Raw genomic sequence first — 25,262 nt, 5'->3', positions numbered from 1 at the left:
TGTGGGAGGTAAGGAGAAGAAAAGAGATTCAGGTGGATGGACGACAGCATTAAATTAGAATGAAACAGGTAGGAAATTAACACTCACTGGCAACACACTGCCAGAGAGTGGAAGCAGCTCAGTTAGCTGAACTGCAGCTAATGGCTAAAAACAGGATTCCGGCCAAACATTTTTCATTTTTTAAGTAATTAAAGTAGTTTGTGTGAGTCAATTACAGTGAACGGAAGTAAAATTAATAAACAGTTTCAAACTTAATGTGAGGCTTCCAACTCTTCTTGCGCATCCTTTACACATAGCTTTTTCTTCTTTTTTAAAGGGCAGACTTATTTAGGGAAAGCTGTGTTTGCCCACTTGTGCTGAAAAGAACAAATATAATTACAATCAGAGTCTCGGCAAGCGGGCCCCTTTTCTCCATGCCTGTAAACATATCTGCTGTGATAGCAGTGCATTTTTAGCAGCTATTATTAGACCTTAGCTGATAGCTTGCTAACACAAGGACTAAGAGGTGTAAAACCAAATTAGCTCAGGACATTCAGCTACCCAAGGCCATGGGGACAGTCCACTAACTTACACAGCTGTAAATGTTCAACAGAGGGATTTCACCCCTCTCCAACATACGCACTTCACTCCAGAGAGGAAGCTTTGTGTAACTTTAATAAAGAAGTTGTGCTTTTTTGGAGTCACGAAAGCCATGAACTTTTTTCTTGGTGAACACTTCAGTCACCAGAATACACTGCAGACATACTGTAAGCTCAAGAATTGTGTGTTCTCCAGCATTAGTTAGCTTATTTATTTGGTACCAACATACTGATCTGTATGATAGTATTCCTCATTTAACAAAAGCAGTAACTGCAGCAGTAAAATAGGCTCAGGACCAAGATACTTTGTGAGAAAAAAGCCGTGCTGGACCGCGACCAAGAGGCCAGTGAAGGGGAAGCTTTACAGCATCACGGTGAAAAAACAGTTTGACACAAAACTCCATATGTGATGGTCATGGACTGAACCGGACTTCCCTCGCTGTATTTCAAAGATGTTTAAAACATTTCAGCTAAAAATGAATAAAGACAGATGGACTAGGCTGATTACTCACCTGGCTGTATCATTATCATCACCCATTATTATTATTATTATGACATTATTTCAGGACATATCCCCCCTCCACAAGTGTGGATATAGGTTTGAGCTCCGTCCATCGGTCCGTGCTTCCATCAGTCTGAGTTAAAGGGGGCAGTTTTTCTCAGAAACTGTTTAAGATGGGATAACCAAATCAGTGTGTGGCTTCAGGGTGCGCGATCTGACGATATTAGATCGTTAAGGGTTTCAACATGACGACGATCTCCCAAACACAGAGATCGTAGAACCGTCTATAGTTCGCATTTTAACCCTTGCGGTGCCGTGTCTGCATCATATGTCTGTCGTCCATACACAGCACATCCAATGTTTTTTTTTTCTCTGCCAAATCACACCATTTGCTAGTCAGCATGTCAGCATTACAGACATTAGATTATTAAGCGCTTAAACAGGGCAGAAGTACACTCCTCCGTGTTAGCGGCTGTCTGTCAGAGGCTCAGTGCAGATAGCTGTCTGTCCTGTAAAACTTTATCAGTTCTGAGTGTTGAAGCACTGAAAACACTGCATGTGTTTCTCTTCTATAACTAACTCTGCCGCTGCGCTGTAGCAGAGATCTACTGCTATCACTAACGGGCTGTTTCCACACTCTTAAAGAGACAGTGTCCTCAATGTGATTTACTTTAAAAACTACTTTCAGCAACTCAGAGCTGCCCTGAAAAAAGCAACACTAGATAATTTAACCACGTTTCAGCCTCAATGAAGGAAAAGGCAAAAGTGACAAAATGTTGATATTGTGCTGCTAGTGATTGATAAAAGGGTCTTTGTGGCATTTTTCTCCACTGACTTTGATCCATTATTGTTTTTCTTGTAAAACTATTGAAAAAAAATAAATGGCTATTGCCATTTTGAGGAAAAATATAGAGATATGAATATTGGTCCATATCATCCAGGACAATTAAAAAAAAAAAAAAAGATAATTACCTTGTCCTAAATTATCTTTTATTTCTTTTTTCCCCATTTAGGGTGATGACTTTAAGTAGGTGATTTGGTTTGTTTAATTGGTAAATAACTTTAAAATAGTCTAAATGATTTGAATGAAAAAAATCGTGATCATGATTTCACAAAGAAAAAATTGTGATATGATATTTTTCCTATATCGCCCACCCCTACTTCAGGGTATCAATACCTTGATAGAGTTTGAAAATGAGAAGCGAACAATTATTTTTTCCAAAGTTATTGCCCTGTTCCACTTTTTGTTTTTTTGACTCTGTTCGCGGTATCTTCAAAGGAGACAGCTTTGCTTAGAAACCATTTAAGATAGTTAGTATGTTTATATTCTGATGTGATAAATCTAACTTCTTAGATCTAGGCAAAGTTTAAGAGTTATAATGACAACCAGTCTGGCGGGGGATGTTGATGACAATGTCTTCTTGTTCTGTAAGGAAATGCTCAACTCTTTTCATATGGGAAAACCTGTGTGTTTGTGTGTGCGCGCGCGCGTGTGCGTGCAAGAGAAACACAGAGGAAACTGGGTGGTGGGTTGTTGCCAGATTCAATACTATAAACTATCTTGCATTTATTTTATTATATAACGTGATGGATGAGGAATAAAGATCTCAAACTAAAAAAATGTGTGAACTAAGCAGGCAGACTTCACATATTCAAGTGTTGTGTATCCGCTCTGTGCATTTTACTAGAACAGCTCCAGTTGTGGCTTGTACACAAGCACCAGTACTCAACCTCCAGTGGCTAAACGTGCTCGCTAACTCGGCTATTGTCTCAGCACAAGCACTGAAATATTTTTTTTTTGTTGTTTTTTGCTTTTAGTTGTTTCAACAATTTGTGTAGTTTTGATTTGTTGTTGTACACAATTGAGTGTTTGGTTTCTAGTTTTCCATATCATAAAGAAGAAAAAAAAAAAACAAAAAAAAAAAACATATAGCTGTAACCAGTTGGTTGTAATGAAAAATTGGTTTCCAGATCCCAATACTTACCGATTTGACTTTTTATTCATGCACATACGATCACTTGCACTGAAAGCACTTTTTTTCTTTTTGCATCTACTCATGACACTGGTGATGCACAAGCTTAAATATCTTGCTCTTGCATTTCTTGAAATACTTTCACTCTGCCAACTTAGCTTTTCCCCCTCTAACTTTATTGAGAACATAAACAACTGGAAAATTGTTGTGTTTTTCACCTTGAGACTGCTGCTTTGAACTGGCTGAGGTAAGGGGGGCTCATGTTCCAAAACACAACCACAAACAGGCCTGCACTCTTAGTAGCTTCTGATTAAAATCTAGCCTTGTCATCTGAAGCTACAATAGCGAGCTGGCTAAACATGCTGCAACAAGCCCAACTAAACAGAGTCTGGAGTGGGATAAACAGAGCATCATGTGTTCAGTTGGCACATTAGGGCACATGGGGGCTTGTGGAGGCAGAACGGTCTGTGCAATCTGTCTTTTTAGTTTATGAGGCTTTCACGTTTTACAATGTGGATTTTTAACAGTGCTTGCAACTCATTAACTATAATTGTTCCCAAGAGAGCTTTTGAGTTAAATTCTATAATAAACAAAATCAACAAGCAAAATGGCCAGTAAGAAGTGAAAAGAGCACAAAGTAGTAGATGAGGTGTAGTAGGTGACATAACCAGTGAATGGACAGACATTCCTATTGCCAAATAGGGGAAAACAGAGAAGCATTTTCAAGACATGATTGTGTATCATATACATCAGAGATGGGCAACTATTATCACAGTGGGGGCCACGGTTCTGAGGACCACATTATAAACATTTCAGGTCAGCATTTAGAATAATGACAAATCATAGCATTAACACAGTTGTTATTGGAGTCATTTTGTTGTGCTTTTTTATATTTTTATTTCTAAGTCATCTTGTGTGTGTTTGTAGTCATATTGTAAATAGGAATGTAACGATTCACTCAACTCCCGATACGATTCAATTCAGGATACTGGGTTCACGATATGATTCTCCCACGATTTATTTTACAAAATGGGACTGTAGACAAATGATGACTGAAAAATTTTCCTTTATTTTTTTGGGAAAAAAAAAAATAGAAAATCCTGTACTATTTTCCTTTTATTTGTCATTGTCAAAAGAATCCCTTGATAAACAATGCAATTTAACTAAAAATAAATCTTGAATGAAATAGAGGAATAATACAAATGAAGAAGAAGCCTATTAATTTAAATTCTGGTTCTATAGTAAACAATGCAAAACTGCATAATAGTTCCTTTTCTTTTTAAAAGTGCAACTGAAAATGTATTTTGTGCCTTAACAATTGGACTTAAAAAAAAAAAAAAAAAAAAGTCATTGCACTGATTTACGGCAGATATTTTTTTTGGTAACCCAGTGGTCGGTTGGCATGCAGAAATTCTTGCAGTGAAGAAGAGATGCTATGCTAGCAGACAGAGCTAATAGAAAAACGTGACTTTTACAGATATTCACGTAATATTACAGATATTATTTCGGTGCTAAAGGGGTAAGGAATCATTTATTAACATGTAACATTAACATGTAAGAGTAGAAGGCAGCCAGAAAGAAAGTAGTAGCAGATTCTGTCCGCCGTGTCCACTGCTGGACAAGAGAAGGGATAAATATATAGCGCCCTCTGCTGTTTAAAAAAAGTACTGCGATTCAACTTTCAAAGTATCGATGTCAATCATGATACCTATGAATCGATTTTTAACTGCCTTACGATTAATCGTTACATCCCTAATTGTAAATGTTTTTTTTTTTGTTGTTTTTTTCATTTCATATATTTTTCTACAACTTCTGTTTTACTTTTGTGTATATTTCTGTAATTTTGCACATTTTTGTCATTTTGTTTTGTTTACTTTGGGGGCCACACATAATTACACAGAGGTCCACAAGTGGGCTCCAGGATGTCAGTTGCCCATGTCTGATGGAAAGTATAGCATGCAATAACAGGTGACATTTAGGGTGATCTGAGACCAACACAAAGTGAACACTTCTTAATGGTGTTTAGTGATTTTTAAGTGAATCCAATGGGAAATAAGTTCTAAAACTGGAACTCACCCTACAGCTAAAGACTACAAAAAAAAACAACAACAAAAAAAAGGTTAGGACACAACAAATTGACGTACTAAACACAGTCCCTGACTTGCAAACAACCCTAAACATTGTAAGAAAAAAACAAAAACAGGTATTTCTCCTGACAAAGGATGATGGAAAGCAATGAAAATACTGTTTATATTGGTGGTAAGTTTACAACTAGAAGTATCTGTACCAAATGGCATACAACACCATGCTAAAAAAGCACATTTATATATAGAAAGCATTTATAGAGTTCAAACATTCTTACGCAAGCTCTCAGAACAAAACACGTTCAACACAAGCCAGGAACATTTAGCACAGTATACTGTACAACAATAAATAAATAAAAGGGATTGTTGAATGTGGAATAGAAAGATATGACCACTGAGGAATACTGACCTTCGTCCATAAGATTCCTAATTAAGGCGTTATTCTTCCCTTGAAATGTGGTGACCTCTGTAAAGAAAAAAGGGGGAAAAAAAGTATAATTACTGTAAACAGCAGCAGAAAATATTGCTGGTCCAGAATCACATAATAGTTGCATTCTTAAAGACAAACTAAAAAAAACACTCTTTTCTGCTCTAACAATGGCCGTTGGATTGAGAGAAATGTAAATAAAAAGCTATAGTGAGTATTGAGTAGGTAGTTAGAATAGCAAAGCATAGCATAGATTGTTCTTTAGACATTCTATAGAATTGACTGGGTGTGTCTTGACTGCTGCAGGATCCCCGCCCACAATCAAAGCATTTAGTTTCACTCCTTCGTGGCAGGTGAGCAAAAACCAGGGGTTTAGTTCATAGGTAATGAACTAAACCTTTGTGTTTTTTTTAAAATTCGGAATTAGTTAGTCCAAATAAAATAATTCGGAATTAAAGTGTTCTGCTTCGTGTTTACATGAAAATAGTAATTCCGAACTGAGGTTTACATGGAAAACAGGTTTATTCTGCTTTATTTAATTCCGCTTTCAGTCTGGGGGTTGGGAAGGCTCGGATAGGACAGGGGGCGAACGTGTATCACGTCTATCGGGAAAAACACACAAACCTTTGATTTTCAGCTACAACACAGAAGACCACATGAGAACTGTTTTCACCTTTATTTTGATTGTAGTTTTGAAGCAGCAGCTCGACAATAAACAAACTGTTTCACTTTCCTCCACGAATCAGAAGAGAGATGGGGACTAATCAACTGTAAATAAATCCCAGTAAAACTCCGGAAAACAATAACACAGGAATAAATATTTTCTCCCTGAGAAAGATAGTAGCTCTAACAACTTGTACAATGGCAAACTTGGTGATATTACAGCCTGTGCATGAAGTACAGGAACGTATTTTCGCCGTCTCCGGGTTTTAGTATCACCCTTCAGGTGAAGCCAGCTCCGTTTGCTGATCTGTGTGTGTGTGTGAGATAAGTTTGTGTGTCTGTATGAATGTCCATATGTTTATGCTTCCATCCATCCACTCTTTTCATATATCCATGCATTCCAAGGCTATTATTAAATAGTTTCGACTCTAGTCCAGGTGGCCATCTTGGATTGTGTCGTCACCAGTGCGTCATTGCGGCAATTCGCGCATGCGCAGAATGACTGGAATTTCCTTAAAGCGGAATTAAGTGTTTACAAGACAGAGGAATTATTTAATTCGGAATTAAAATCGGAATAAATCAGCCACCGAACAATTGCATTAGGAATTAAGTGTTTACATGATCAGTTGAAAGAGGATTTCACTTTTATTCTGAATTAAAGCTCCGTTTAAACGTGGCCAATAAGGTAAGTATTTGTCATCTGATGTCTCTGTCTAACAAGTTTCACTCTGCCCTCATTACAATAAAAGTGATGGTTGTAATGATGACAGTGGAGTTTCAAACAGAGGTGTGTCCACTTTGCCAACCGTCAAGCCTCACATGAGATCAGGAAGTGCAGAGGCTAGCTTCAGCACTTATTGCAAACTCAACTAAACTCATTCAAGGCATTTAGGCCACTTACAGTGCTGCTTTTTTTTTTTTTTTTTTTTTTTTTTAACAGTGCTGCTAATGTAGTACAACTACCATTGATTTTCTACGTAAAACTTTCCCAGCACTGTTCATTCATATTTCATAAATGAGATAACACTGCACCTGAGAGTTCATCATTCTGTACATTTTACATTCAAACTCCCCCAAAAAACTATTTAAACAATCATGAAAACAGTTTGAAAAACAACTATCTAATACAAACAAATAAAATGATTTAAGTTAATCATATGTACAGTGGGCTTCAAGAGAGCCATAATGATAATTTTGTGATTCTATACAGGGGTGCGCCTAACTTTTTTGATGTAATGCAGAGGGGAGCACCTTTGGTTTTTTCTTGGTGCTCACTTCTTTAAAATACATACTTACAAGCTGATAATGGAATATTTTACATTCTTTAAACCCACAGAATATGGAGCTTTCTAATGAAATGGCTAAAAACTAAATGTGCAAATATCTGACTATCAAATGAAATGACAGCTTTCGTCTCCTCCGACTTTTTGTAGCTTACATTAATTATTATTAAATTAACAGTAAAAATACTATTTAACATAAACATAAATTATGTCAAGAAATTATTATTTATAGGGTTTATATGTATACATAACATCAGAGTGCAACAAATAAAAGAGGTCTAGATAATGTCACAAAATAAACTCAAACAAATCAGCTCCCAATTAGCAGTCAACTGGACTAATGCCTTGCTTTGAAAGCTGTGACACCACAGTAATGCAATAGGAACAGCTTGATGCACCTACATAATAAAAGTTCTATGTGTATCTATTGTCTATCATTTACATAACAAATATATTAACTCATTCAACCTAAACCATGTTTTCCTTTTGGCAATGTGGACAGACCCACAGAATAATCTGATTTTTGTATTTGATAAGTGATTCACACAGCTACGCAAATTCTTTCAAAGAGGAATGTTGTCTTTTCGTTGTGAAAACACAATTACGCGACACCAATTTATCTGCAGCATGTTTCGACTTGTCCAACAAAAAAATACGTTGATGTGCAAACAGATGACTTCTTCCCAAGATGAGAATGTAAAGAAATCCCCAAGACAACGAGTTAAAACACAAAATGGAAGAAAACAAATATACCCAGGAAAGAAGCTGAAATAAAAATATTCCATATTTATATTTTCTAACATATAAAGAATGATTATACCAATTACAGAGGCTGTCATTTTCCCAATTCCATTTAAGAGTTTCATTTTTTCCACATCAGTTTACCCTTTGTTTACGTTTCATCAGCTTTCCTTATATCAGATGTCATTAATGACTTTTAAACTTCCCAAAACTTGGCAAACACGCTTTAATTTAGTTAATTGAGTTACCAGCTGTTAGTAATTTCATATTTCTCTGCTGTAAAAGTGTGTTTGATGCACAAGATTTGATGCATGTCCATTTACTGAAGTGGCTACATGTTAGACTACCATTTTCACTGCAAAAAATTGCAAATAAATGCATGATATTGTACCAAACATGCATGTGAAGGTATATTCCTTAACAAAATGCAATTTCTGCTGAATTGTGTTTAAAATAATAATAATAGGAATAACAGTTTTGCCATTTTAGAAAGTGGATTCCATATTTTCTGTCCGTTTTCCCCGGTTATGGAAAATTGGAGGCCCTCCAAGTAGAATGAGAGGCGTCTAACACACAAAAGAAGATGAGATCTCAAGTGGAAGTGAAGGCAGAAAACATGTTGGCCTTCACACAATTATTCCATTCAATGTCATGAACTGCGGGCCCACTCTTTTCTCAGTCGCACACATTGTCCTGTGTTCATGGAGTAATTCACAATGCACACATTCAATCGGTGCAACTCCCACACACCGACAATCAATACACATTCTGTCACATCATCCAAACTATGCACGTTTGTCAGCCAAGCTGCTACTGCATAACACCTTCAACATTTGGGGAGGGGACAAGAAAAACACATGATCATTTATAACAAATACAAATGACTGCTAATAATATCATTTAAAGTGAATTCACCTTTAGTCCTGGGCACGTTTCCCAAGGGCACACACGAGAAAAGTCTGAATAAAGAGTCCCACGGTGGCTTTTGCAGGGCTGTGCAAACTGACTTTGATTTCACTTGGACTGGAGACATAGAGGTGGACCATTTACGCAGTACCGCTGAGCCATATTTCTCTTGCCTTTTCCATAGAAACCACACACTGTTGCTGCTGCTCCAAACACACCACAAAACAGAGGCTCATGTTTCTCCACACTGCTTCCTCACTAAGGAGGCATGAGCACATGAGAGTTGGTGAGGGCTGTAATGCAAGAATGAGGACTGTGTCCATAGAAGGGCAAGCAGACCCTTTTTGGCAGGAAAAATAGTTGCTAGCAAGAGTACAACTGAGCACCTCTGTCAGCAATTCCAAAACAAAACATACTCTACATATCAGACCCTGGTAGTAGTGATTGTTAACGCTGGTTTTAAAGGCTTGGAGAATGCGCCAAAAAGTGTAAACCGCAGAAAAAAAGAAAAAGTTCTTGTACTTCAAAATGTAAGAGTGTGGTCAGTTCACCACTCCCTCACTTTCCCTCATCAGCCTCTAGTGACAAAAAGCAGTTTAGCCAACTCGTATTTCTCCAACACGGGATAATTATCCTCATCCGTTTCTCCTTCTGCCAGCTTTGGCGGACTGCCTGGCAGAGTTTTACATTTTAACAGGTAGTACCATCCATTTCTTTATACCAAGAAGGGTGTTTCTTAAAGTCCTGTGCAGTGTTCACAGGAAGAATAATCCTTTCCTGAATGAAAAAAAGTTTGGCGCCATTTTGCTCCTGCAGGCTTTAATTCAAGCAATGTTTGCTGTATCCCCTGGACTGTGGTAGGTGTCACCGCTGCTGGGTGTGTTTGTGCAGAAGAAGAGCAACGCTAAACCGGCATCTAGTGTCAGTCCAAACGGAGCATGCTCACTAACTCCCACCCTTCCCCATTGTTTCCTGACAACTCCCTACCCAAACACATAACCCTTTCTCCACTGCTGGATCCCTGCTCTTCCTTTCACACACTCATTTGACCTGTACTAATGTTACTACACACGCCAACACTTTGTTTTTTTGCTCGTGGGTTTATTTATATTCCACTTTCCTTCAACACTTTTTTTTTTGCATATAGTTTTAAGTCTCCAGCCTGCATAGTTTACCCTCTTTCTACAGGCTTGACATTCTCCCACACACACGTCTCCCCCTTGTGTTTGTGTTCTCCCCTCCCTCTGCTGGGCTCAGGGCTTGTGCAAGTCTCAGATTTCAGCCTGCCTTGTCTGGCTGCAGGCTGTACCAACAGCTGCCCTCTCTGACAACATAACTCATTTTCATACCAAATTTTTTGCTCGTGTCCACTGACTTTCCTCTTACATGCTAGTAAAAAGACGGAAACATTTGGAGATCTAAACCTTATACGTTAACCAATCATCACTTTCAGCTGTAATAATACAAACAGCAAGTTCATCTTAGACTGCTTTTTGATACTGAATTCACACACCTTTCAGCAACACATAATATAAATAACAAGAGAAACAAGAGGCAAAACATCTGTGTAAGCCAAAATCCATCAGTCAGCAGGATAGAGAGTCAGAGCTGGCTGAGCACAGGGAGAGAGGGAAACATTGGCTCCATTCAGACTAAAAGGCATCTTAGGTGATTCAATGTCATATGGACAGATCTAAACACAGATATAACTCATCTATAAAACACAAAAGCAGTGGTGATCCTCCAATTGGATAGGATTGGAATTACGATTGAATCACAACAGACATCTGAGCGTGTTAAACTGTTTCAATAGTGTACCCCCAACTAAACACCCCCTCACAGAAATGCTGGACAATATATCAATATTTTAATTTATATTGATATATATTTAAGCTTGCTATCACAGGACTAGGAGTGTGACAATATCTTGCGATATATCGCAATATTTTTTTGCACGATCGATTACCGATATGCTCGCACTTTTTCCCTCTAAAACCTTTTCTGCTTTTTCACTAAAATGTGCAGGTAGGTCTTCACATACATTTTGTCACTGTTTGCTGAAAGAACCAATATATTGTTTACTGGAATATTGCACTATAATGGTGTCACTGGTAAGAAAGACCCTATTTTTTTGTTTACAGAAAGCACTATTGGAGATACTTATTCGTTTACATTGGAATGTTGAAACTTATTTACAGAAATGTTGCACTAAAATAGTGTCACTGTTCATAGGACACTTTTTCAATTTATTGTCTTTCAGAGATATAAAAAAAATTGTCTTTTTTCACTAATCTTTTTTTTATTATGTGAGATTATCGCTGATTGATTTCTGACCAATATATTGATAATCGCAGTATCGTCATATTGTGAAATAATTGTTATCGTGAGCTTTGTATCGTATGGTACCCAGAGGTTCCCACCCCTAAACAGGACAATATTGTTTATATCAATATAGTTCATTTTGTGTTAAAATAGCAATACATTTCTTTCCATTGGCTGCAAGTCAGCACCTATTTCTCCGCTCCCTCTCCCGTATCCATGTCTCACACACGCGCTGGAACAGCCCCCCCCCACTCACTCACCTCTGCAGCGACAACATGCAGACAGAGTCCGCCACTGAAGAGTTGGTTAGTTAAAAAAAGAATAATGGTTCAATAATTTGAAAATGGTTTGGCTTCAGAGTGTCAGATGACCAGCAGCAGAGTGTGCTTTATAAGGATGTAAGGAATGTCGCAAACCAGTTTCAACTAAATGTTCGAGCACGTTGAATCTCTTCCATCCCTTAAAAACCCACCATAAAGTGCAGTACAAAGAGTGTGTAACACTATGCCGAAACAAACCCAGCTGCAAGACATGGTCCCCATAATAATAAAGTCTATGACATGCAAAATGCTCAGTAATACACTATGTGCAAGTGTGTGTGCATGCTGTAGAGATCCAGAGGTCTCCGTGTGTTGATAACGTTATAAACAGGACTCAAAACAACTCGTTACCCTCACACTGCACGTTCATTGTATGCAAGGGAAGCTCAAACACTGCTTATGTCATTTCAGACAGGATGGTAACAGAAAAGTAACAAAACTCCTTCCATGTGGTCAGTACAAATCAGGAAGGCAGGTCTGGCTCAACTTTGACCTTACGTTTCCATGGCCCTTAAAGGGACAGTCCTCAGAAGGCCAATATTACAGCGCATGCTTGTGTGCGCGTGTCAGTAGTGGTAACTGTTTATATATTCTGTATGCCACTTTGGATAATAGTATCTGATAAATTCACAATTGTCTGTAATAATAAATACATAATTGATAGTTAATTATAATAATAAAAACTGTGTACAGCACGCTGAAATTGTTTTTAAAATATGCATAATGCACATAATTTGTTCTCAAAATTCTGATATTGTTCACTACACTTCTGTTAATAAAGGTCCCTGTGTGACATTTGGCATGAAGCTTAACTGACTTACCTTATTTTAAGGGTTTGCCTCTAGAAAAAAGAAACCAACAGGTACGCTATGCTATAATAGTTAGGGGAAACCCCAATTACATCACAGAGAAAACATCAATATATTGAGTATTGCCATTCTGGTTCCATTGTATGCATCAAAGCATTATCTGAAGGCAAGGGCAAAATATTGAAATATATATTGTGATATAGCTTGAAAATATCGAGATATTAAAAAAGGCCATATCGCCCCACCCTACCTCACAGGCCAAACACTTGTTATGAGTTAAAAACCAGGATTTTGAGAAACAATCCATTGTAGAGTAATTAAAAAAACCTGCTAAATTATAACACTTAGTTTTTTTTAATTAACTTTAACTTGGATATTTTAAAAATGTTACCAATTAATATCATCTGCCGATAATTGCCCACAAACACAAAAGTTATGCAGGAACTGGTCGGCTCCATGTTTTGGGATGAGTGATGAGTTGTGTAGCTTTTTGGCAGTTTATGGTGTTTCAGGATGGGAGGCGAGTGGGCAGTGCACCGAATGAGCGGTCCCTGGAAACATTTCCCCTTAAAAACGTCCTTTGCCTCACAATGACGGCTTTTTATCCACATTCTGTCAATTTCCGCGTTTAACAGTGGATTCCATTTTCATTGGTCGATTCCGTTAACATGGAAATAATAGAATCAGAAATGTTTTTAATGGCCATGTACAGTTTTAAGGACAGTACAAGGAATTTGTCTTGGTAGTTAGTGCACAAAAACAAACAACAAAAAATAAATAAAAAAACAAAGAACAACCCAGCAACAATAATAATAATAATAATAATGATAAATATAAAGGATGAGGGATAAATAAAGGATAGATAGAGAATAAAGGATAAATAGGATAAATACAAATATATATATATATATACAGTGCAGCAGATAATGTCATCATGGAGGTGGTGATCGGGTGTGGTGTGGTGGGGGGGGGGGGGGGGTTCAGTGGGTGACTTGGGGTGTGTTCATGTGGATGATGGTGGCACACCCCTACAATAGGGCCCTACAATTGCAATGCCTTCATTTTAATACACAGTCGGAGCCATAAATGCATCAAGTGACATGATAATTTTTCTGTTTCGGCCAAGAATTTTCATTTCACTAAAACTTTATGAAATGATTTGTTGATTAAACTGACTAATGCATTGTTTAATTTGCTTTTATCGAGTTGGGTCTCATTTTCAAACATGTTTATTCTAAATCAAGCCAGAGATATACATGCTACTATGTGTGGAAAACAATGCACCTACTTTAAGTTTGTCAATTCATAAAAAAAATAAAAAAAATGTTTTACATAAACTTACATTTTACTTCAATTTAGCTCTGTGGTCGTGTTTCTTTAAGCAATGTAGCTTATTAGGAAAATATCAAGGTAAAACCTATGTCAAAAGGTCATGTGGAATGATTTGTTACATTTTTGTATGTTCAGTTGTTTTGTGCAATAAAAAGAGCTCAATTAGTTTTTTGTGTCACGTAAATCAGTTTGTTATGATATAAGATCAGGAAGCATAAATACTGCTAAACGCACAATTTCTCTTAAATGATTCGATTGATTATTGATAGATGCAGATAGGTACACTCCAATTATGGGGAAACTAGACATTTCAGCAATATATAATGGTAATTAGGGGTGGGAATCTCTGGGTACCTCACGATACGATATGAAGCTCACGATAATGATTATTTCACAATATGACGATACTGCAATTATCGATATATTGGTCAGAAATCAATCTACAATAATCTATGACGAGGGATGTAACGATTAATCGTAAGTCAGTTAAAAATCGATTAATAGGTATCACGGTTCAAATCGCAGTACTTTTTTAAACAGCAGAGGCCGCTATATACTTATCATTCTCGTCCAGAAGTGTTGGCGGCGGGCGGAATCTGCTACTACTTTCTCTCTGGGCGCCTTCTACTTTTAAACATGTTCATAAATGATTCCTTACCCCTTTAGCACCAAAAGAATATCTGTACTATTACATGAATATCTGTAAAAGTCACGTATTCTTTAAGCTCTGTCTGCTAGCGCATAGCATCTCTTCTTCACTGCAATAATATCTGCATGCCAACCGACCACTGGGTTACCAGCACCCTCTGCTGGTCCAAACAAATTTCTGACTTAAATGCAGTGCAATGACTGTTTTTTTCAAGTCCAATTGTTAAGGCACAAAATACATTTTCAGTTGCACTTTTAAAAAGAAAAGGAACTATTGTGTAGTTTTGCATAGTTTATGATAGAACCAGAATTTTAATCAATAGGCTTCTTCTTCATTTGTATTATTCCTTTATTTATTTGTTTCAAGATTTATTTTTAGTTAAATTGCATTGTTTTGAATAGTTTGTCAAGGGATTATTTTGACAATGACAAATAAAAGAAAAATAGTACAGTATTTTCTGTTTTTTTCCCCCAAAAAATATAAAGGAATATTTTACAGTCATCATTTGTGTACAGTCTTATTTTGTAAAATAAATCGTGAGAGAATCGTATCGTGAACCCAGTATCGTGAATCGTATCGGAAGTTGAGTCAATCGTTACATCCCTATCTATGACATAAGAAAAAAAGATTAAGTGAAAAAATACAATTTTATATCTCTGAAAGACAATAAATTGAAAAAGTGTCCTATGAACAGTGACACTATTTTAGTGCAACATTTCTGTAAATAAGTGTCAACATACCAATGTAAACAAATAAGTATCTCCAATAGTGCTTTCTGTAAACAAAAAAATAGGGCCTTTCTTACCAGTGACACCATTATAGTGCAATATTCCAGTAAACAAATTATTGGTTCTTTCAACAAACAGTGACAAAATTTCTGCAAAGGCGTACCTGCACATTTTAGTAAAAAAGCAGAAAAGGTTTTAAAAAAAAAAACAAAAAAAAAAAAAACTACAATATGAATGTCACTGAAATTAATTGAACAGCAGCATGCATTATGAATGACTTTTTTAAAATTACAGCCTGCTCATGAACTGTCTTTACAGACAAAGATATAAGACAATCATGACCACATCTGTTCACAGTTTTACCGAACAATAGAAATGCAATGTATAATGTCCGAAATTCAGCTGAGGAAGAAAAAGAAAACACACAAAGCAATCCTGCTGTGACACACATGCACACAGTGAGCTCTAAAGTAGCCAATGCCCAAAGTGTGTTATTAAAAGGGGCTGGACAGCAGATGCAACAATGAGCCATCTGGACCATGCAGCAGTTCATCAGCATAGAGCCAAACGCTTCATCACCTACAGCCAGGGGCTTACAAAAGAGAAGATGAAAAGGGGGAAAGGGAAAGTATTTGCATATTAATTACAAAGCACTGGTGCAGATGTCTACATTTTGTTTGTCTGTCATGCTATTCATGAAGGAGACATATATAAACTAGGCCAGTGAAATGTAAAAAGTTGAACAGAGCTTAGAAACACAAAATCAACCAACATTCATCCTGACGAGACGGACTTTCACTAAAGACTAAATTACGAGCATAAACCTGCACTTGTATAAAGCCCATGATGCACGGATGTTATACGACTGTTCTATGTTGGTTTAACTCATAGCATTTGAAGTTATTTTCAATTAAATATATTTTAGTGTAAATTATTCAGTGTTTGGGAACATTTAGTAAAGCTAGAAATCTACCTTCCAATCAGAAGCTATAAAGACGGAAAGCTTACTGAGCAGCTTCTGATGTGTTTTACTGCATGTCGCTCCATAAGACACATGCAAGCTTCTCCACATTCCTGTCACATACAGAGCAATAGCACATTAACAATGGAAACATAAGTCTACTGTGTGTATCCTCACTAGGCAAGACAGTAAATGGTTGGACGAGTCAAGAGCCCATTCACTTTAAATAAAGATGGCCTTTCATTGGGTTAAATCTGATGCTGGACAGGAAAGACATTTGATATTTTAGGTGGTAAAAGTGAAGTGGAAATCATCATCTAAAGTGTTTAAAACTTCTATAAGTAGTACTAAGTAGTGCATTACCAAAGAGAGAATAAAAACAAAAAATATGTGCACTGCTATTATTCCTGAGGGGACATAAATTTTTACTTGATGTGTCTTAACTTGTGAATGGGTGATCGTCTTTCATGCAAGCACACATACAGTCACAAACACAAAGAGAGCTACACAGCCAACAGGGAGTCCCTTTGGCATTAGAAACTCTTCTAGGATTACCTCACTGTTACACGGCCAGTGAGTCACTTCTGTTACTCAGTTACTCCTTCTCACACACACGGATACACAACTAGTGTCTGCACAACCCTAATACGCAAGACTAGAGAGGAACAGCTGTCATTTCTACAAAGACAAGCTAACCACTGGTGACAAGACATATACATTTATAGATAGTAATACAAATGAAAAAAAAAGGATAATGCAGTTATATCCTCCTGCAAAAAGAAACGTGCAGAGAAAACACTTGCACTCCAATTGTTAAAAGCTAATATATGTACACATTTCCATGAAATGCATCTTGCGAAACTCAATACAGACACACTGGTATTCAGGTTAACTCAAAAGGAAAACACAATTTAGCAAATGAGGTGTCTGAACTAAATCTGTCAGGGAAATGATGATAGTGCAAGAGGACACTTACCTACCATTTGTGTCAACGTAAATAAAACTTTTTTAAACAAAAAGATTTACGATTAATAGGGATGTAACAATTCACTCAACTCCCGATACGATTCTCTCACGATTTATTTTACAAACTGGGACTAGACAAATGATGACTGAAATATATTCCTTTTTTTTCGGGAAAAAACTAGAAATTACTATTTTCCTTTTATTTTTCATTGTCAAAAGAATCCCTTGATGAACTATTCAAAACAATGCAATTTAACTAAGAATAAATTCTGAATGAAATAAATGAAGGAATAATACAAATGAAGATGAAGCCTATTAATTTATATTCTGGTTTTATACTAAAACAATGTAAAACTGCATAATAGTTCTTTTTCTCACTCAAAACCCAAATAAGAAAGTAATGGAAATATTGCTCTCACTAGATGCCGAGAAGGCCTTCGACAGGGTCGAGTGGGATTTTCTCTTCTCGGTCCTGCCGAGGTTCGGATTTGGCCCCTACTATACTTCTTTAATTCAATTACTTTACGCTCAGCCTAAAGGACTGCATGCAATTATAGACATTTTCATTGATACATTATTTCCAACATTTGAACAATTAAAACATAAATTTAATAGTGATAGACTTTTTAAAATATTTACAAATACACAATTTTACTAAGACAACATTTCCCTCTTTTCCCAGTCAACCTGAAGTTTGTCCTATAAACAATGTATTACTGAATAACCCACTCAAAAAAGGATAAATTTCTAAATTATATAAAAACCTTTCACAGTTAGAATGTATAACTTATAAAAGATGCTTAGAATGAAAACTTGGGAATAAATATCACAGACGACCAATGGACTGAAGCTCAAGAAAAGATCCACTCCTCTTCAGTGTGTATCAGACATGGTCTGCTGCAGTTTAAAATCCTACATCGATTGCACTTTTCCAAACAAAGACTGTCCAGGATGTTTCCGGGAGTGGATGCCTCTTGTGAACATTGTGGCTATGCCCCTGCTTCATTGTCACACACATTTTGGAACTGTCCGCACATCACCCTATACTGGTATAAAATAATTGAGACTTTGTCAGCCATTTTCAATGTTAAACTCCCAGCCGATCCAGTAATGTCATTATTTGGTGTTTACCAACAGATATACATTTGAACAGTTCACAAAGTAATGTATGTTTTGTGATGTTGCTAGCCAGACGTCTAACCTTACTAAACTGGAAAAATAAAATTTCTCCTACTCATCAAAACCTTCTCAGAGATGTAAATGCAATATTTACAATTGGAAACATTTTTATTCTTTAAGGAAAAAAGAACAAACGCTCTACCCAATTTGGCAACCCTTTATTAATTATTATAATATGTAAATTTGGAGGACCTCCTAATAATTAATTTGACCTAGTTAATTATTTTGTACATAATTTTTGCCTTTGTTTTTTTCTTTTTATTTTCTTCTCAGTTTACTTTCAATGTATACTTGTAAGTGATTTGTATAAAACTGTTGGAAAAAGGTAATAAAATAATTTGAAAAAAAAAAACTTTTTCTTTTTAAAAGTGCAACTGAAAATGTATTATAAACAATTAAGACTTTAAAAAAAAAAAAAAAAAAACAGTCATTGCACTGTATTTACATCAAATATTTGGTTGGACCAGCAGAGGGCACTAGTAATCCAGTGGTCGGTTGGCATGCAGCTATTCTTGCATTGAAAAAGAGATGCTATGCGCTAGCAGACAGAGCTAATAGAAAAACGTGACTTTTACAGATATTCAAGTAATATTACAAATATTCTTTCGGTGCTAAAGGGGTAAGGAATCATTTATGAACATGTTTAAGAGTAGTAGGCAATTCCGCCCGCCGCCTACGCTTCTGTACAAGAGAAGGAGATTTTAAAAAAGTACTGCTATTCAATTTTCAGAGTATCGATATGAACCGTGATACCTATGAATCGATTTTTAACTGCCTTACGATTAATCGTTACATCTCTAATGATTAAAGTCCTACAAAATTTTAAAGATTATCATTAGGTTTTGTTAAACATCCTTCAAACAATAACTGCTAGGGCGTCTGATTTTCAATTCAACTTTATTTATATAGCGCAAAATACAACAAAGTCATCTCAAAGCGCTGAACAAAATATAAAGTCCATAGTAAAAAAAAAAGAACCCAATGAGATCCACATGAACAAGCATTTAGCAACAGTGGGAAGAAAAAACTCCCTCTTTAGGAAGAAATCTCCAGCGGAACCAGGTTCAGAGGTGGCAGCATCCGCCTTAACTGGTTGGGGTTAGTGAACAGAGGGGCAAACAGAGTAGGATATTTTGGGAAAATGTTGCATTTACACTCAACGTTTAAACGCAATTTGTCCCCTTAAACAAGTAGCTATAGAGAGGGAAATGTAAATTCTCTCGCAAATTCAAAGATTATTAGATTGTAAGGACATAACATAAGATTAGAGAAAGCCAATAAAACCAAAACAAAAATGTGTAAACTGATGCAGAAATGTGTAAACTCTGGAACATAATTGGGGTAATTTTGAAACAAAAAAATCTAAGGCTCTATACTGCCTTAAAAACACATGATCTGCCTGCTCAAAAAAAACAATTCAGAGCTGTGCAACACTTGGACATCCCTCTAAAACTATAATGTTGTGGGTCAAGCTTGTTTGCATCATTATTTATGAGGGATGTTCCGATACAACTTTTTCACTTCCAATACCAATATTGCAGCCTTGAGTATTGACCGATATCAATATCAATCCGATATCAACACAAATCATACATACTTTATTACTTATTTTGTAGTGTGGAATGTTAGAAAAGGCTTATTCAAGTGATGTTACTCAAACAGAGAACAATAGTCAGCAACAGTAGGTATGAGAAAAACTGACCCATTTATTATTAACCAATTGGTTACATACATTTTAACCTTCAACATAATATCTACAGCATTCTACAATTGAATAAATATAATATATATCGGAGATTTTAGATGCAGTCCGATAAAATCCGATATTCGTTTTCTGGCTGAGATCGAACACTGACTTGGCAAGAGTGGGATTCAAACCCCCAACCCTTTGGATATTGGATGACCTACTCTACCACTGCCCCAAAATGAAGGCAGGTCACATAGTTAACATAGGGAAGGCTGTAACAGGTGAGTTATAATTGCACCCAGTCACGTCATTTTACTCCAGCTCAAAAAAGGGTTGGATTTGCAGTTTTTCAGATGTAATGTCATGGCACACACCATCATCTCATGGTGGCACACAGATAGCTACAGCACGTGTTTGCCAAAAAAGAAAATTCATGTCACCCTTTTATCCTTTCTTCATATTATAATTGGTTTAAAATTCTGTGTAGAAAAGTTTTATGTGAAATCATGCTTCGTGAATCACAAAGCCTACATTCTTCATGTGATCCGTAATCAGTAGCACCTGAAATCAATTTCACTAATGACCAGAGAAACCCTGATTGCAGCACTCATAATAAATACAACACTTAATGTTTTAACTCTGGTAGATTTTAATCCTTTAAGCTATCAGTTACTTGTTTTTATCATTTTTTGTTGTTTCTAAATACCAAAATCATTTGATATCACAATTCTCACAAAAACTCCTGTGTGTCAATTTTGGGACCAGCAAAAATGTTCTGTTCAACTGAGTCCATATTACAGCTGCTTCTCTGTAGCACATTGGTTAGCACTGTTAGCTATTTTTTTTTTTTTCATTTTTAATTAGTCTAATGATTTGACCTGAAAATGTACAGGTCGAATGGTCAGGACAGCAAGCAAAATTCTTCAGGATGTGAAAAAAACCAAAAACACTGAGTGGACTACAGCTACAGTTACTACAGTTCAAAAAGAGGGCACATGCCACCCAAGCAGCTGGAGCAGCAATTTACTACCTCTGTGAGAGACACCCCCAGAACAAGGAATGTACGACAAGTCAACTCCACACACTTGCATGTTGGCATTTTTTTCATAGCGTTATAAAAAAAATAAAAACATGCTGACAAACTGTGTTGCACCTATTGAAATGAACACAATGAAAGGTCTCCATTCATCTGTTTTGAATTTTAAAGAGTTTTATGAATTTGGGAATCTTTCCTGCTGCAGATGACAAATTCTTGTCATTTCACATCATCCGTCCACATACAAACACCCCCCGATGGTAACATTACTAAACAACTAAGCCTCTCTAAAAGCTATGGAAAGCCCTTGGGTCAAAACAAGTTTATCCGTGTGAGTGCATTACAGCTCCAACACTGTCTCGAGCACAGTCAGCAGAAAATCCCCCCCCCCACCTCTTACAGTACATGTATGCATTTGTATTTTTTTTTTTCATAAGCAATAAGCAGAAATGAGTGCAGATAAATGAAATGTCCCCAATACGTCTCACAGTTTAGCTGCACGAACAACTGTCATCTCCCTAATTTAACACTAGGGCAGCAAGATTTCGACAAAAAATCTAATTGTGAACATTCTGACAGATATTGTGATTCAATTTACGATTTTTTGAAAATATTTTATACATTAAAATACATATGCGCTTTATTTTTTTTTCCCAAATTCCGTGTTTTCCACATATATTTTTTTTAATTCTGTTTTTTTTTTTTTTTTTATAGAAATAATCACTTTTTTTGAACCCCTGTGAGGAAACAAAATAAATACTAATAAAAAGAAAACTAAAACAAAAATGTATGTCAAAAAGAATAATATATTTTTAAATAATGAGTAAAATACAATTAAAAGGTGAAAAATATAAGTTGTACTGACATTGATTATAGACTGCTCATTTTTAATTATTCACGTCGTATAAAGATGTATGAGAGCGGCATTAATGTTTATGGTTTAAGTTTTGATCAACTTACCTTAAATTAACCTAATATAAATGATCCTGATGACATCATTCCAGACCATAATGATTAAACAAAAATAAATGGACGCAAGGATGCATCACAAGTTATCATTAACCTACGATGTTTAAGACTCTACAATGCTAGCATCGATGGTCTCGTCCACAACAACAGAACATCTGTAGCTCTGATGAGATGATGTTTAAACCCTCTGAGCAGGTAAAACTGATTACAGCTGTTGCTGTTTTCACAGAGCACAGCAGCGTTACACGAGTAACGTACAGAGCTTTACAGACACGTTAAAGTTAAGCGGGCACTGGTCGGCTCTGATTTAGGAGTCAGTGATGATATGTGTAGTTTTTTGACAGTTTAGACGTTTTTTCTATGTGGCTTAGACGGTGTTTGAAGCGGCCAGGATGAGAGTGGGAAGGACATTTTTGCATTTAAAAGAAAAAAACAAACTTCCTTTGCCTCACGGTGTTGGCTTTTAAACCTGATTCTGTCCATTTTCACGTACAATAGTAGATTCTGTTTTCACTGGTTGATTCCGTTAACGTGGAATTTATAGGGCCCTAGTGTAGTTGTTGTTAGCGCACTCAGAGACTCCCTGTAACCATCTCTGATTGGCCAGCAGCCCAGGAAGGCGGTGTAGTAGATTCTGTGTATTTCTTTTATCTGACCTGATACATCTTGTGACATCATCATATATTGTCACAAGATATGTCGTTCCACTTCCAGTGCATAGCTCATGCATAGCGTACCAGAAATCAAGCACACAAATAAAATGACAGTAAAAATGACAAAATGAATCACTGTGTACATTTAACTGAACAATATTTGCAGGGATTCACATACTGAATAGAAGTGTCTACTGATACAGAAACGTATCAATAGACACTTCTAAAATGATGCAGAAACAAATCAATAGCCGCCGGGACTGTGGGTACGTTTTCGAGTGGTCTAAGGCGCCTGACTCAAGAATTCTTCCTTCCGCTGCCGAGGGTTCGAATCCTGCTTTTGTCATATACATTTTTTTTTGTTTTAACATGGCAAATTGCACCTTTAAAAGTACTTAAACAAAAAAAGTAAATATTTTAGGCTATTTCTTGGGTTAGGTTAACAGTACATATATGTAAAAAATAAACATTTTAGGGTATTCCCTGGCTTAGGATTAAAATAAAAGGGTTAGCAGGGTAAGTCACGTGGTGCTCCTATCACGTCACCTAAACTGCCAATGAGGGGCGCTGCGTATGAATAGAATGGCCGTCTATTCATACGTTTTCGTATCAATAGCCACAGCCCTCCGTATTTGGCCCCTGAACTAAAATGAGTTTGACAACCCTGCCATAAAGGTTTCACCGTTACAGTCTTAATGGTTCAACATGAGAAGTGCCCTTTAAATCCTGTTGAGAAACATCTGCAGCATGTGGCTAGAATACCAAGTTAGATAACTTAGTCATACTGTGATCACATTAGTTTGGTTGATAACGCAATCATCTATCTGCAGGTGTGCATGCCACGGAAATAGACGACGTTGAGAACATGATAAAGGTGATCGGTAGCTACTATAAACATAGACAATACCTAATCAGAGCTGACATTGACTCGTCCCATGTAAAGACCGGTCACACGGTGCCGATGGCTCAGGCTGCACGCACAGCGGTTTATTTACTAAACGCTACTCATCACATCTGTGAGAACCAGAACCACTATTCCATGCTCCACCAGCAACGCTGCAAACCAAAACATAGCCATGATAAGCTTGTGATCACCTAAATTAAGCTACTTTAAACACAAAACACCCTGATCGTGCATGCGATGCAGGCACACGGGGCCTAGATATACCGGTGTTAGAAGAGTACTGGTTTTACTGTCAAATGGTGATTGCAATTCGACGCGACTTTGAGTTATAGCAGACATAAATTATGTTAGTAACTCTGTTTGTTGATACTAAAATTTAAACAACTCTTAGCATACGTACTGATTACGTATTAACATGTACATGGGAACATTAAGTACCCCCCAAATGTCCCCAGATTTACCACTCCAAACGCAGACATACGATAATATTTTAATAATAAATTAACCATTACACAAAAAACATGAAGTTACATTGTGAAATGTAACATGCACGTTTTGTAGCAGTTTTAGATGATCGCTGTAACTCCCAAAGCCACCATGATCATCAGCTACCTGGGGAACCAACCGGGTCAAAACATCTTAAGCAGCGTCTCTTGAGCTGAATCGGTAACTTGTTAGCTTAGCAAATGTCTGACCAAGCCAAGGAACTAATCGTGTTTATCATGCACAAACCTCTAAACAGCAACTTTGCCCCAACACTCAACTCAATCCACAACAAAAAAGCGTTTTAAACGTCAAGCCTAACGTAAAATAAGATTGTTCCAGCTACATTTTCACCCTGCGCTGCTAACAAGCGGCTAGCATTTGCCTCGGTGCTAATACACGAAGCTATCGTCTGCTGTTGTTTTCGCCAGCACACACATAGCCTGGCGTTTGTGGCCGCCTCTCACCTCGGACAAGATATCCCTTCAGCTCACGACGGGTGAACGGGTGAGTGTACGGCGTGTCTGAAAGTAGAGGATCCCTCTTTTATCGTGTGTCATCCGTTTGCTGGTTGTACACATTGGCTCGGCTCCTGGAGCAGAGACGAGACACCAGGCGTTAAGTACCAGCCGCCTTGGAGCGCGCACAGCAGCTCAACTTCTGTCACGTGAACGCGCTCCACACGTCTGAACAAATTGAGCCAAATAATTAAAAAAAAAGGATCATAACGTGACTTTTTGTAGTCAAATAAAGGTGTACATGTTGATATTCACCTCCGTTAAACAATTTTGATTACAAACTCTATATTATCGAATTGAAAGCTGCTTAAAGATGGATATAATTGTTGCACAAAAGAAATAATAATGAATGAAATACAATGTATGTGCTTTAAACACGGTTGCAATTATGCAATTACATAATAATTTGCTTAAAGAAATATTCTGCAGAATTTCACATTGCAGTCTCCTAAAGTCTCCTTTTTTTCTTATTGGGTCTTTTGCCTTTCTGCCGGGTTTTGGGGTCAATTATATTTATAATCACATAATTGATAATTCATTATAATTATGGCGTAATTATAATTGTAATTTGAAAAAAAATATGTTTCCA

General features: G+C 36.8%; 1 protein-coding gene across 2 annotated transcripts in view; it reads right to left on the bottom strand.

Annotated features, from left to right (window-relative positions):
• The window catches only part of siah1 (siah E3 ubiquitin protein ligase 1), a 31,815-nt gene extending 7,007 nt beyond the window's left edge, over positions 1–24,808 (bottom strand). The window contains exons 1-2 of one of the 2 annotated variants that reach the window (XM_028450678.1): positions 24,623–24,808; positions 5,547–5,603 (exon numbers count right to left, since the gene is read on the bottom strand). In XM_028450678.1, the coding sequence (XP_028306479.1) occupies positions 5,547–5,556 (10 nt within the window). In that variant the 5' untranslated portion in view covers positions 5,557–5,603; positions 24,623–24,808. Of the gene's footprint in view, positions 1–5,546; positions 5,604–9,166; positions 10,045–24,622 lie in introns of those variants that run through there. The other variant, XM_028450677.1, reaches the window with a different exon arrangement.
• Between the last annotated feature and the right edge of the window lie 454 nt (positions 24,809–25,262).

The sequence above is a fragment of the Gouania willdenowi genome, chromosome 6 (genome assembly GCF_900634775.1).
Source record: "Gouania willdenowi chromosome 6, fGouWil2.1, whole genome shotgun sequence".
Classification (NCBI taxonomy): domain Eukaryota; kingdom Metazoa; phylum Chordata; class Actinopteri; order Blenniiformes; family Gobiesocidae; genus Gouania; species Gouania willdenowi.
This window is presented reverse-complemented; position numbering and strand designations above follow the sequence as displayed.